Source organism: Protopterus annectens, chromosome 3.part0 (genome assembly GCF_019279795.1).
Source record: "Protopterus annectens isolate FY-2018-M chromosome 3.part0, PAN1.0, whole genome shotgun sequence".
NCBI classification, from domain to species: domain Eukaryota; kingdom Metazoa; phylum Chordata; order Ceratodontiformes; family Protopteridae; genus Protopterus; species Protopterus annectens.
Window position 1 is genome coordinate 504,910,316 of NC_056731.1, and position 14,144 is coordinate 504,924,459.

A 14,144-nucleotide genomic window follows, 5' to 3' on the forward strand; every position below is an offset into this window, starting at 1 on the left:
AATCCACCAGGTTGAGTAGGCATGATCTGCCCTTCACAAAACCAAACTGGGTTGGGTCCAGTGTCTGGAGGTTTACTATATCTCAGTTGATCATCTCTATGATAATTCTTTCTATGGCTTTACATATAAGACTAGTGAGAGCATCACATCATCACAGAGGAGGGGGTGTACAGAGCACCGGATCTCTGTACACACACAATTCTTAAGCCTGTTGTGGAGACCCAGGCTTCTCTTAGTCTTGTTTGTTGAATATTTAGCAAATGCCAATGAAAGTTTTTATCCACTATAAATCCTAGGTGTTTTATTTGAGGAAAGACTTAAAGGAATAAAAAAAGAAGATCTGAGTATGACTTTTCAGTAGTCTTCAGGAATTTCATTCTGCCAATAAAAAGATTTGATTTACAACCTTAAGCAAAAGTATGTTGGTGGAAAGCCACTTTTCAAGCATGCATAATGCTGGCTGAACTCATGGCACAGAAGGATGGAGCCCTGGCTGATTGAGACATTCCAGGTTCATTTACTGGCTCAGATAATGGTGAAGCAGGGCAAGACATAGAGGACTGTACAGCCTGCACTTGCTCTCCTTTCTTGGTGGGGTGGTGCATATAGTTGTGGCACCCTCTGATGGAGACCACTTGGTGTTTCCGTGGCTACAGGCAAGCAGCTATGCAGTTCCCACCCCTCCCCTGGCCATGAATATAGTGTCTTCTTTCCCAACTCTCATCCATCAAGGGGTTGGTGGCTTCAATGGGAGATAGCAAAAGGTAATGTCTTCCTGAAAAAGGAACGTCCACGTAACAAAGGGATATGACAGGATCAGACCATTACCAATTAGAAGTTACAAATGACTCAATTAAGAATAAGAGGACACAATCAATGGTGGATATATGGGGCAAAAAGCAAACTAAGAAAAGAAAGCCGACGGAAAATCACTTTGCATTTTAGCTCAGGAAGTTGTGGATAATATGACATGTGTAACCCTAGAAGTAGGTAGTTAATTGAACACAATTATTCCTTTATTAAAGCATATCCATGAACACAGTGTAAATGTGAGCTTTACTAAGTGAGAGTATCACACAGATGGTTTAGTTCTTTCTAGGCATGTAAATAAACACTACAGACCAAGACAGATTCAACATTCTACTTACTGAATGTGTACAAATGAGTAAATAAATAAACACCTCTCATTAAAAAATTATCCTAAAACCAGCTACCTAACTGAAAGATTTACTATCTTTTTGTCTAAAAAGGATTTTGCGTCAGACCAGGGAGTAAAAGCCATATAATTCATTTTTATGCATTTATTTTAGTTTGTTTACTGGGTAGTGCAATGATCACTATAGACCCTTTGCAGGTACAGCCTGGATGAAGAGATTCACAAAAAAAAAAAAAAAAAAAAAAAAAAAGAAATTATAACAAATTCACAAACACAGAGTAATCATAGAAAGCAGATAATTCCATAGACAGTTTATACAGTATGTAAATAATGTTAGCAGAGCAGAAAATCAAATGTAAATTATTTTACTAGTAAATATGAGAGGGAGACAGCAGCTGAGAACAGAGGTTCAAAGTAGAAGTAATGTATCAGAGGAGGGAATTAGGTTGTGTGTCTAGTGGAAAAGCACTTGCAGTCAGACTGTGCTTGTATATTACTTTTATATGACCTGTAAAAATATTAACTGTCATATTTGATGAAAAGGGAACAAAGTAAACAAGAAAAGTTTATCATGATTCTCTGGAACCATCCAGGCATAACAATTTAATGTTCAAATAATCTGTGCAATTTTTAATTACTGGCTCAATATAAAAGCAAACTTTGCAAATGCAACAACTGTTCACATCATCAGAGTCATACACAGTTTCAGGACTTTTTGTCACTTATCAGCAAGCTGAATGCAGTCATGCTTGTGTCATTTCTCGTTTCTCCATCCAAAGAGTGCTTTTTAGGGGAGGGGATTTTTTCTTCTTTCATAGTTCTAAGATCTCTGCATCAGTTAGAGGAAGTATTGACCCTAATCTCTGCATCAGGTAGAGATAAGGTTTGAAGCAAAATGTAAATAAAAGTAAACCAACTGCTAAAGTCAGGCAGACCCACAACAAAAAGTACTAAAGAACAAAAATGTAGGTCAGCCACCATGATCAGCACATTAACAATAAACGAAGTGTAATAAAAATGATGCTATGTATTAGAAGGTTAGCGCTTTTGCGGGGTTGCCGCTTCTTCATACCAGAATAAAATCAGAAACACACTTCAATATATATAACAAAAATTAACCACTCAAGACATGAAACAATAAAAACAGCCAATAAGATAAAAACTAATCAAAGCTAGTCAAAACTACTGCTTCAACTTTAAGGTGGGCTTAAGTGGTAGGCCACAGTTCAATCCAGGTGATCTATGTGACTGCAGGGAAACAATCCATTTCAGTTCCATCCTCTCAATATAATTGTTCAAGTCACCTCCCCTTATGTTGCGTGAGATCAGTTGCAAAACCATGAAACTAAATCTATTATGTCCAGGCACGTAGGAAGCATGATAAACCAAGGCATTGTTAAAACACCATTACGTAAATTACCAACATGTTCAAAGATACTTTCCCTGAATTGATGTGTGGTCTTACCCACATAAAAACAAGAGCAGAAACAGCATGTGGCCAAATAAACCAAATTGCTGCTGTTGCAAGTGGCTAAAAAACTATGCAAAAAAAAATCTGCCCAGATACAGGATGAGAAAATATAGCATCAGAAGCAATATTAGGACAAGCCCTACAACCATTGCATGAAAAAGTACCCTTACTACTGGTTCTTTAGAGAGAAGGATTGACCAGGTTATGCAAGACGTCTTTTTCTTATCATTGCATCAGTTAGAGGTAGGGATTGACTCTGTAATGCAAGATGTGTTTCCCTTATCTCTGCATCAGTTAGAGGTACGGATTGACCCAGTAATGTGACATCTTTTCCTTACCTCTGCATCCGTTAGAGGTAAGAATTGACCTGGTAATGTGAAATGTCTTTTCCTTATCTCTGCGTCTGCGTCAGTTAGAGGTAAGGATTGCCGCTGTAATGTGAAATGTCTTTTCCTTATCTCTGTGTCAGTTAGAGGTAAAGATTGACCCAGTAATGTGAAATGTCTTTTCCTTTTCTCTGCGTCAGTTAGAGGTAATAATTGACCCGGTAATGTGAAATGTCTTTTCCTTATCTCTCTGTCAGGTAGAGGCTAAGGATTGACTCTGTAATGTGAAATGTCTTTTCCTTAATTCTACATCAGTTAGAGGTAGGGATTGACTCTGTAATGTGAAATGTCTTTTCCTTATCTCTGCATCAGTTAGAGGTAAGGACTGACCCAGTAATGCACAACGTTCTTAAGGCTGTACATTAGTAGTAGACTGGCTGCAGATCACATAGGGCTTTTCATACTTTTTCATCATGTTTCTAGTGAATCACTTTAAACTTGACAGTTACAGTTTTGATAACATTTTGCTTAAAACATTCTAGTTATCCATTTATCATCTTTATGCTTGTAATTCTTTGAAAAGTACATAACTCTTTGAACTGATGGTTGTTAAAAGGTGGACATTTGTTTATTGTCTTTGATATTCCAAAACTGCAGATATTTTATTAAGAGATGTAACCATTTGATATGAACATGTATAAGCTGCTGTGTCTAACACAGACGATCTTAAATATTTATCAGTTTGACGATTCTGAAACTATTTGCCTTTCTATGTAAATGAGATTTGAACAGCATTTCTGATTCTCATATGACATATTAGAATCAGTTATCGGCAGTTTGGTAAAAGTTCAGTTTATCCATAATTCATGAGCTTTCATTTTCTGATTCCCTTCCTTAGTTGACCTTGAGCAAAGGTGATATTGTGCTTATAGTCAGAGCCAGTCTTGAATAATCCATCTAATTGTATGAGGATAGTAGTCTCCCAGATATCACTAGTCTTCCATTTCTCTATTTGCACAAACAGATGTTGGCTTTTGGATAGCATCTTAGAAATGTCATGGTAAATGATTTAAGGTTGTTAGATTACATTCTAAGCTATTTATTTACTTTTAGCAAACTACTGAAGTCAGATATTTTCATTTATACCACCCTCAACCCTTTGGTTTCCACAGAAGGCTGTGTTTATCCATGCAATATAAAATTTGTGGATTTAATAGCTTTTTTAATATTTTTACAAATGGAGAGTGGGTAATAGATGTCAGTGTTTGAAGGTCTTAGCTGCTAGAGCACAAGGCTTTTAGCACTTTTAATTAGCTTGCAATATGCCTCCAGGTAGCTTGCAATATACCTAAGGCTAGGGCTTGAATGCTTGTGCAAACATTTTGGTTACCTTAACTTTTACATTGTATTCCTTTTTAAACTATAGTTAAAAGAGATGATCTGGATTTCATCTTTTGAATATATTTTTCTTTAAAGATAACGATTTCAAGGCTGTGCTTTTGAGAGTGTCTAAGATAATGATTTTAAAACAGTGTAGAGTTTCACAATAGAATTCATGTGTAATCTTTGGAATTCATGTGTAATCTTTGGAGTTTATGTGTAATCTTTGGAATTCATGTGTAATCATTGCAGTTTAAGCATAATCTTTGGAATTTGTGTGTAATCCTTGGAGTTTATGTATAATCTTTGGAATTCACGTGTAATCTTTGGAGTTTATGTGTAATCTTTGGAGGCCCTACTTAATTCTTATTTAGTTTAAAGTAGGCAGCACAGTAAGTGCACTGCTGAGCTGGCTGAGTATGCCTTTCTAGGTGGCTGTAAGGCCTGAGTGCTGGTAACATGAATTTATGAATCCTGAGACAGAAATTTTATGTACATAGATACCTTAACAAAGATGCAAATGTTTTATCTTGTGTATTTTTCCAGATACAAAATATGCAGTTTGGCAATGAGCAAGGCTAAAAAAGTGCACATACTCTTTATATAAAGTGGTGTTGACTTCTTGTGAGAATGCAAAAAGGTTCAAGATGTGTGTGTTCCTTCAAAAAAAGTGAGGAAATTACCTCTGCTAACAACTAGTAGCTATGATGTGATTAAATGTCATACTGGTTATTGTTGAATCATTCATTTTATAACGTTTACAAGTTGTGGTGCTACATAATTACTACAAGTTGTGTTGCTTTTATATAACTTAACATGATGGTGATCCAATGATCATTCTTTCTGGTTATTTATGGTCTTTCTTGACCATAACTGGTGACAGTTGTTAAGCAGAATGTATCATCCACATGCTGCTGCTAGATTTCACAACACTGCTTGCTTTATATGCTGTACTGGCTTTGGTAAACCCAGTAGCCTTTGAGGTCAGGCTCAATACTCAGAATTTACAGTTTCAGCCAAGGTTCAAAAATAAGTATAAGATAGTCCAAGGGTCAGAACTGTGAAATTAATTAACAGCATTCAAGGCATTTACAAGAATGAGTCTGAGCCTTTGAGATTTCTGTAAGAAATGATGCTAGGGGAAAAAAAGAATTAGGTTAGGCATTGTCTATAGTTAGTGATGTGCATATTTATAGAGATTAGCATTTGACTGAGAAGCAGATGAGCTAAATTAGATGTCTGAACACACACACACACACACACACACACACACACACACACACACACACACACACACACACACACACATACCTTCAAACTCACGAGCAGACATGTGAGCCTGCGCATACATAGACACACACACACACACACAAACACACACTCCCCACACACACCTAATAGATATGCTTGTGTCGTATAGTTTTTCAGTTGTAGGCAAAAGAAAAAGTGTCAGACAATACATTTAATTTCTGTATAGTTTTCTTTAAGAATTTTTTGCTGTCATATCTTCCAATACAGAAATTCTCATTAATTTTAATTGTTGCTAAAGTTTGTCAACCTGTCCTGTTGCATAGTGATTGAACTGAGTTCCATATCTAACCTTTTCTTTCTGTGGTGTTTGTTATCAAGTTATTGCTGGAATGACTGGTGTATCTCATTGCTGGAATTTTTGGAGTATCTAATGTTTATTATTTATTGCCTATTAAGTTTCCAGGAATTCTTATATAGTACAGATGAAGTCTTTGCAGCTATTGCAAGTAGTTATTTGTGAAGCAATAGTTAATGGGTTGTACAAATAGGAAAATATATAGTAAGTGAAGGGATATTCAATAATCTTTTTATGATCACACAGTATTACCTAGTCATGTATACATATTTTTTATGGTCTGGCATTATGTACATACAAGACATTTTTTTCTGTTTGGTGCTACTTGTCTTTCATAACATGCATACCATCATCCAATGTGATTGTAATATATAATTGTGCAAACATGGATTTTTTTTTTAAGGCAACAGTAAATGTTATGATCAGTGCATTTCTCTGCTATGACAGTGGTGGAACTCACCTTCCAGTGGAAGACTGTACATGTAATGTGACTTCAAGTCCCAGCTAAATCATTTTATTTTACTATTTGTTTTTATACGTTCCATACCTGTGCTACCACAGTCATTCAAAATATTAGTGATTAGTTGCCATTTATAAAATGTTGTTTCAGCTGTTTTAGTGGCATAGTTAGTGACACAGTGAAAATGCTAACTTTAATAATCCCAATTTACATACTAGCAAATTATTCACTTTTTTCTGAATCTGTCTGCCCTATGTCTAGTTGCAATACACTCCTGTGTGATCATAAAAAAAAAAAATAAATAAAATAAACGAAAACACACCACAAATATATATTCATTCAGAAAAGCTGGTCTCATCAAATATCTGTCTTAAAAGGCTGAATATATTTACTTTATTTATGCTTTGATGACTTGAGTGTCAAACTCCAAATGTAAATCGTAAGAGAGAATTCTAGCTGCTAGAGCTCAGAAAATTAGTATTCGAAAAAAAAGAGAACGTACAAAAGCATATGTAGAACAATTTTCTGAGTAGCAACTCAGGCTTGTTTAGCTGGCTGCAAAAAGGCTATATGTATTAAGAAATGAACTTCAAAATCTTCTTCATGCTTTGCTGAGCAGGGCACCTGAAAAACCTACATTATTTCACTTTTCACTTCCTTGAGCAAAACTGTTGCAGGACTTCAGTGAAAATAAGATGCCACGTGCCTTTGAAACAACAGCCATTTCAGAATTCTGACATTGTAAAATAATATTTCCTTTCAACAGACTCAGGCGCATAGTTATTTCTTAGCATGTTTATGTTACTTAAACAGTAATAAAAACTATTCGTACTGAAATGTAAAAGACTTTCGGCTTTTCCTGGTTAGGGGTCGCCACAGTGGAACTCCTGTCCGCTCATGATTGGCAATGGATTTTTACTGTGCCGAGTTGCCAGCCTGACGCCCAACCTTCAAAGAAAGCAAGCCCATTCATGCTCCAACCTGAATGTCTTTAGCATCACTCGACCGCGGGGAGGATATGCAGACTCCATACAGAAAGCGCTGCAGCTGAGAATCGAACGGGAGAACCTCTTGCTGTGAGGCGACAACACTATTTGTACTGAAATGTAAGAAGTTAATTTGTTTTGGTTTTTTTTGCTTTATGCATTTATTGTGACATTATAATGCAAGTAATTAGGCAGTAACTTTATAGTAAAAGAAAGTAAACATATAGTGTATAAATATTTTTGGCCACTTTTTTTTTTTTTTTTTTCTAGAAATGTCAGCTCTGCTGGAGAGGAAGCTCGTCGTCGAATGAGGGAGTGTGAAGGACTTACTGATGCATTGCTGTATGTAATACAGGCAGCTCTAGGAAGCAGTGATATTGATAGCAAGGTATGTACTTTTTCTTTTTTATAGCAGAGATTTCCAGCAGAATAGTAATGAAAATGAGGAGCTAGGTGTGTGAGCCTGTCTAAGAAACCACTGGCTATCTTTGCTAACTTGTAAAGTAAAATGACATGTAAACAGCTGCAAAGTTGCCATAACTCCATAACTGAAAAACTTCTCTAAAGCAAATTTCACACTCCTCAAAACCGAGGTGGAATCCTTCAAAGCCCCCGGGCCTGTGGAAAATACGGCCCAGACCGCAGAATCCTTTATAAACGCATTCTATGAACACCTTCAGGAATGCATGGATCATGCAATCCCAAATAAAACCAAGACCCAATCCTCCAAAGGCAGACGTCCTGTCTGGTGGACCCCAGCCATAAACAAACTATACAATAGAAGGAGGAAGCTACTAAATGATAGAGCAAAATCCCAAAAAGGGACGGCATCACTGATCAGTATTAGCAAAAATCTACAGGCACTCATAAAATTGTCTAAGGCCAGCTTCGAGAGAAAAATTGCACAGGACACTAAGGATAATCACAAGGCTTTCTTTAGTTATGTTAGGAACCTGGGTGGTAATTCCCAGATATGCTCAGAATTAGTCCAAAATGACAAAAAATACACTGAACCCACAGACATTGCCAACATCCTAGCTGACAGGTTCAGCGCAAACTTCTCCCCCCCCCACCAAAAGGGCAAATATCTATCCCAGCAGAGTGCTGCCCCCCTGACATCTCAGATGCTCCCTCTCCAAAGCAAAAAACACAGCATCAATGGGACCAGACGGTGTCCCGGGCTTCGTTCTACATGAACTCCAAGAAGAGCTAAACCCAAACATAAAACTACTGTTCAATCTCAGCCTTACTACAGGATATGTACCCAAAGAGTGGCGTACAGCAACAGTGGTCCCTCTCCATAAAGGTGGTGCCTCAACGGATCCTGGAAACTATCGCCCCATAAGCCTGACTAGCTTGGTCTGCAAAGCTATGGAAAGGATCATCATGGACCTCATAAATAAAGATATTGGGGACCTACAGACACTGGATCCTAGCCATTTCAGCTTTGTTAAGGGCAGATCCTGCCTCTTAAACCTGATTGATTTCTTTGAAACAGTCACCAAGGCCATTGACGAGGGGAAGGTGGTCCACACAGCCTACCTGGATCTCGCAAAAGCCTTCGATACAATACCCCACTCGGGCATTATAGATAAGCTCACCAGCTTAAATATAAACCCCTATGTCACTAGATGGATTGCAAACTGGCTCAAGGACAGAACCCACATGGTTAGAATTGCTGAAGCCATGTCAGACTCCAAACCAGTTACAAGTGGTGTCCCACAAGGCTCAGTCCTGGGACCTCTCTTGTTCGGTATATATTTCTCAGAGGTACAGACCAACACGGAAGGACTGTGGCTGACCAAGTTCGCAGATGACTGCAAACTGGGCGCCATAATCGACTCTCCAGCCGACACAAGCATCCTACAAAAGGGCCTCATAGAAACATACAACTGGTGCCAGAGCCATGGCCTCAAGCTAAATGCCAAAAAGTGTATAGTCATCCCCTTTGGCAAAAACAAAGTGCCCACAAATTACCACATAGGTGGTAATCCATTAAGTACAGAAGAAGTAATTAGGGACCTGGGGACTCAAGTTGATAGCAATCTCTCATTTGACAACCACATGGCCAAAGCGGTTAGAAAAACATTTTATATAGCCCACCTAATCATGAAGGGATTCACATCTAGATCAGGGGAGGTCATCGTGCCTCTTTACTCATCCCTCATCAGGCCCATAATTGAGTACAATGCCTCTTTTGGGATGTACCTTACCAGACACCTGCAGCAACTAGAAAGACCCCAAAAGTACCTCACCAAGAGGATCAAAGGGCTCAAACAGATGCCATATGCTGCCCGGTTAAAGAAACTCCAGCTCTACTCAGTGGCATACTGCCTGTTCAGAGGCGATCTGTGCCTGATGTATAAAGCCATGTCCAACCCGGAATTAATGGACATGCTGCACCTCAGAAAATCCAAATCCCATCGAGCTACTCGCTTGAGAGACTTGAACCTCAGCACTGAGATAAATAGGACATGCTGGAGGGACAGAGTCATAATCCAGAGGCTCCCTTCACTCTGTAATAAAATCCCAGTCCCTCATTGACTCACTTCAAGAGGAATCTTGAGGAGTGGATGGGAGATCGTAGGTTTAGAAGAAAAACACTGTCAGGAAGTTTGTAAGGCTAAAAAACACAAATAATCACCATAGAACGCCAAAATTTAATGAAACTTTCGGGCGATCGTAGGTTTACCCCGGGTATCACTTCTGTGTCACTGTTAGACAGAGGCACAGTATACTAACCTCGAAAAAGGGCATAGCAAAATAAATTTAAAATGGGTGGCGAAAGCCAAACACATTCTGGCTAGGCTTATAAATGCCCTAGGGCAGATAGCCTAGTATGAACCTATGAACCTATGAACCTATGAGCTTAATCACTGTGACAGACCAGCATAATACCTCTTAACCTCTTAGAGAAAAATATCTGGACAAAGCCTAAAATGATGGGGGGACAAATAGGGATAGATTTTAAATATTGCTCTTACAAACTTAAAAAGTTGATAGAATAATAGGTTTTACATTAGCATGAATTTTCTGAAGGATGTGGAGTCTTAAACCCAAATGTTTGTCATTATTTAATGACTTCAGCCCTCAGCTATTTGCCAGAAAGGTACAGACTTTAGGAAGAACACACCAAAAATATGAGGCAAAAATTCTGGACATTCTGCGAAAATCTGTACAGGTGAGAGGTATGAAACTTGTTGCAGATTATATTTTTCAACTGCTAAAATTATCATGCAGTTGCTCGGTAGTCATTTTACAGCTCAATAAACAAGCAAATAATCTAAGTACTTAAAATACCTAAGCATTTTATTTTTTCTTTTATAATATTAAACTGAAAATAAAATATACATCCAGACACATTTGTGGTATGCTTTAATCATTCATATATATATATATATATATATATATATATATATATATATATATATATAAATATTTAATATGTAATCATAGATATATATATATATATATATATATATATATATATATATATATATATATATATATATATAAATATTTAATATGTAATCATAGATATATATATATATATATATATATATATATATATATATATATATATATATATATATATGGATCTAGGGCGTTTGCTCGACTGAGCAAACAACCGAAATCCAAACAGCCGGGCATACTTACATGAAAGTGCTTTTCACCGAAGAAGCACTTTCGTGTAAGTATGACTGTTGCCGAGGCTGTACTATGGTGCGGATAAGGGAAATTTCCCTTTTCCCCACTGTAGTGCGGTCTCAGAGGGAGAATATTAAAGTAGGGGGTGTGTGGGTGGCACAGTCCCCACATGGGGGAGGCGCAGGGGGGCGAAGCCCCCACATTAAAATGTAAATGTGGTATTTTTTTTTATTTTGTCACACGCTTTAATGAAAGCGCTTTTTCGATAAAAGCGCTTTTGTTAAAGTGTGTTCAGGTTTTATGGATCCAGATGTTTGCTCAGTTGAGCAAACATCCTAGATCCATATATATATATATATATATATATATATATATATATATATATATATATATATATATTAGAAGAGATACTACAATGGGCCACAATCAACCTACCCCAAGAATCCATCCTGCTAGGCGACCTAAACTTAGACTGGCTAGCCTGCAACTCCAACAACCCCTCAAACCATATTAACTTATTTGGATTTTCACAACTAATCCAAGAACCCACCAGAGTAGACAAAAAAATCCAATAGAACCTCCATTCTAGACTGGATACTAGTTAATATCCCCACAGAAAATTATCATGTGGGCTGCTTACTTGATGCCTTGAGTGACCACTGCCCCACATTCCTCCTTCGTAAACAGGCAAAAATACCCAAACCCATGCTATTCAAGGAGACTAGGGATGAGCACAAAGTCAGTCCACAAACTCTTAACAGTATGCTTCAGCAACAGGACTGGAATCTACTAAAAACTCTACCTTTAGACCACACAGTTGATTTTTTAAATACTGCTTTTATGGCTGTTCTAAATATACTAGTTCCCATCAGGGAACTCAGGACTAAAGTTAACTATGCCCATGGCTAAATAGGACAACAAAAGCCTTAATAAAAGCCAGACACAATGTCTGGAAAAACTGGAAAAAGAATAACACTACCCAAGACAGACAGAAATATCAAAAACTACGAAATAAGGCCAAAACCCAAACAAAAGTAGATACAATGAACTACTTCTCAGACATCCAAAACAAGCATTCTAGAGCCCCCCAAAAGTTCTGGCAGGCCATAAATATCCTTCTAAAACCGGGCAAAACCACCACCCCATCTCTCAACAAGTCTGATAACGATAGCATAGCTTCAGAATTCAGCCATCACTTCACAGAATCTATCCTCGCACTGTCTATCCAACTATTCACCAAGAACACTAAAACCACCCCAACTGTAGAACAGACTAACATACCCACCTTCACACTCTCACCTGTACCAATCTCTTCAGTTAAAAAGCTACTCTGTAAACTAAAACCCACCATACTTGCAGCAGATGGTTTATCCACAAATTTTCTAAAATTAGCTGCAGAATTACTAGCCTACCCTGTCTCAATTCTTATAAACTGCTCTATACATGAAACCTACATACCCCATCTATGGAAAGTGTCACATATAATTCCCCATCACAAAGGCAGAAACTCCTATGAACTATCAAACTACCGGTCAATTGCTATCTTGACCCCACTTTCCAAGCTTCTGGAGAAATGTCTTCTCATCCAGGTAATGCATGTCTTATCCTCACATAACCTCCTCCCCCCCACACAGCATGGTTTCCGCCCAAACCATAGCACAACCACTGCTCTACTCTCCTTTACCAATCTGATTAACCATCTAAGAAACAACAACAAATTTGTCTCAGCCATATTCCTAGCTCTTTCAAAAGCATTTGATATGGTCTCCCACAACCTACTCTTAGACACTCTGTCAACCTTATCCTTCACCGCCTCCATTACTTCATGGTTTAGAAGCTATCTCTCTGACAGAAAACAATCAGTTAAATGGAAAAGTACACTATCTCCTCTATTACCAACTACTATATGTGTCCCACAAGGATCAATACTGGGTCCTTTACTATTCACCATTTTCACTAACAAATTACATGCTTCCACCCTGCATGCATCACTTTTACAGTACGCAGACGACTCCACCCTAATCTGCTCAGCCCCATCCATAACCACTCTTCAAAAGCTAACCCAAGAATCCTTCTGCTACGGTGGAACAATGGATTACCAATATCCAACTCATTCTAAACCCCAACAAGACCAAATTACTCCTTTTTTCCCCCAATAATTCCAAATCCACACCTCCTACCATCATTATTACCTCCAAAAATGGGGCCACAATCTACCCCTTCCCTCACACTAAGCTGCTTGGGGTTGAAATAGATAGCAATCTAAACTTTAATGTCCATATCTCACAAACCATCACAAAGGTACATAAGAAACTAGGAACCCTATACAAACAGAAACAGTTCCTATCGGACTAAGCTAGAATCGCCTTAGCCCAAACCCACCTGTTGTCTACCCTAATGTATGCATCACCAATCCTAATTCATGTCAGGAAAACAGACCTAAACAAACTAGAGTCATGTTACAATAAAACTGCAAAATTCGCTAATAGCTCCACTTTTAGAAGTCATCACTGTCTTGCCCTGAAGCAACTACAGTGGTTAGGACTTCCTCAGCTAATTAGCTATCACCAATTAGTCCTCACCGTCAACATAATAAGGAACCCTCAGAAAACCCCAGCCCTAAACCAACTTCTAAACCAAAATTCTGCAAATCACCCTCTGTGCTCATCCAGCTAAACCCTGTTCTGCATAACCCAAGCCAATAACACTGCAGGGAAAAGTCTGTTCTCTCACACCATTGCTAGGGAATGGAATAACCACCCCCAAAGTATCTCCTCTGCACCATCCATCTCACTTTTCAAGACATCACTAAAGTCACACCTCTTGCAATCATGGCTCTTTCCCTGTATCACATAAAATCTTTACTGCTCTCCTCCTAACTTGCCACACCTCTTCTCCTCACTGCTTATCTCAGCTATTCTGTACTACTCAAATACTCCCTATCAGGAACTACTATCCTGCAAACTTTTTCTCAAACTATGACATATCTCCCGAATAGCATTATTTTCCAGATTCCATTCCTTCATTTTTATGTTTTGTACTACCAATATGGAATTCAAAGTTTTGCTATCTATATACCTTACTCAAATCAAACTAAGGTACGAAAAAATC

At 38.0% G+C, this 14,144-nt stretch overlaps 1 protein-coding gene across 3 annotated transcripts in view; it reads left to right on the forward strand.

The window, feature by feature from the left end:
* Nucleotides 1–14,144, forward strand: part of CTNND2 (catenin delta 2) — a 6,416,678-nt gene that overhangs the window by 5,437,453 nt on the left and 965,081 nt on the right. For all 3 annotated transcript variants that reach the window (XM_044064921.1, XM_044064922.1, XM_044064923.1), the window contains one exon: nt 7,656–7,773. In XM_044064921.1, the coding sequence (XP_043920856.1) occupies nt 7,656–7,773 (118 nt within the window). The remainder of the gene's footprint in view (nt 1–7,655; nt 7,774–14,144) is intronic.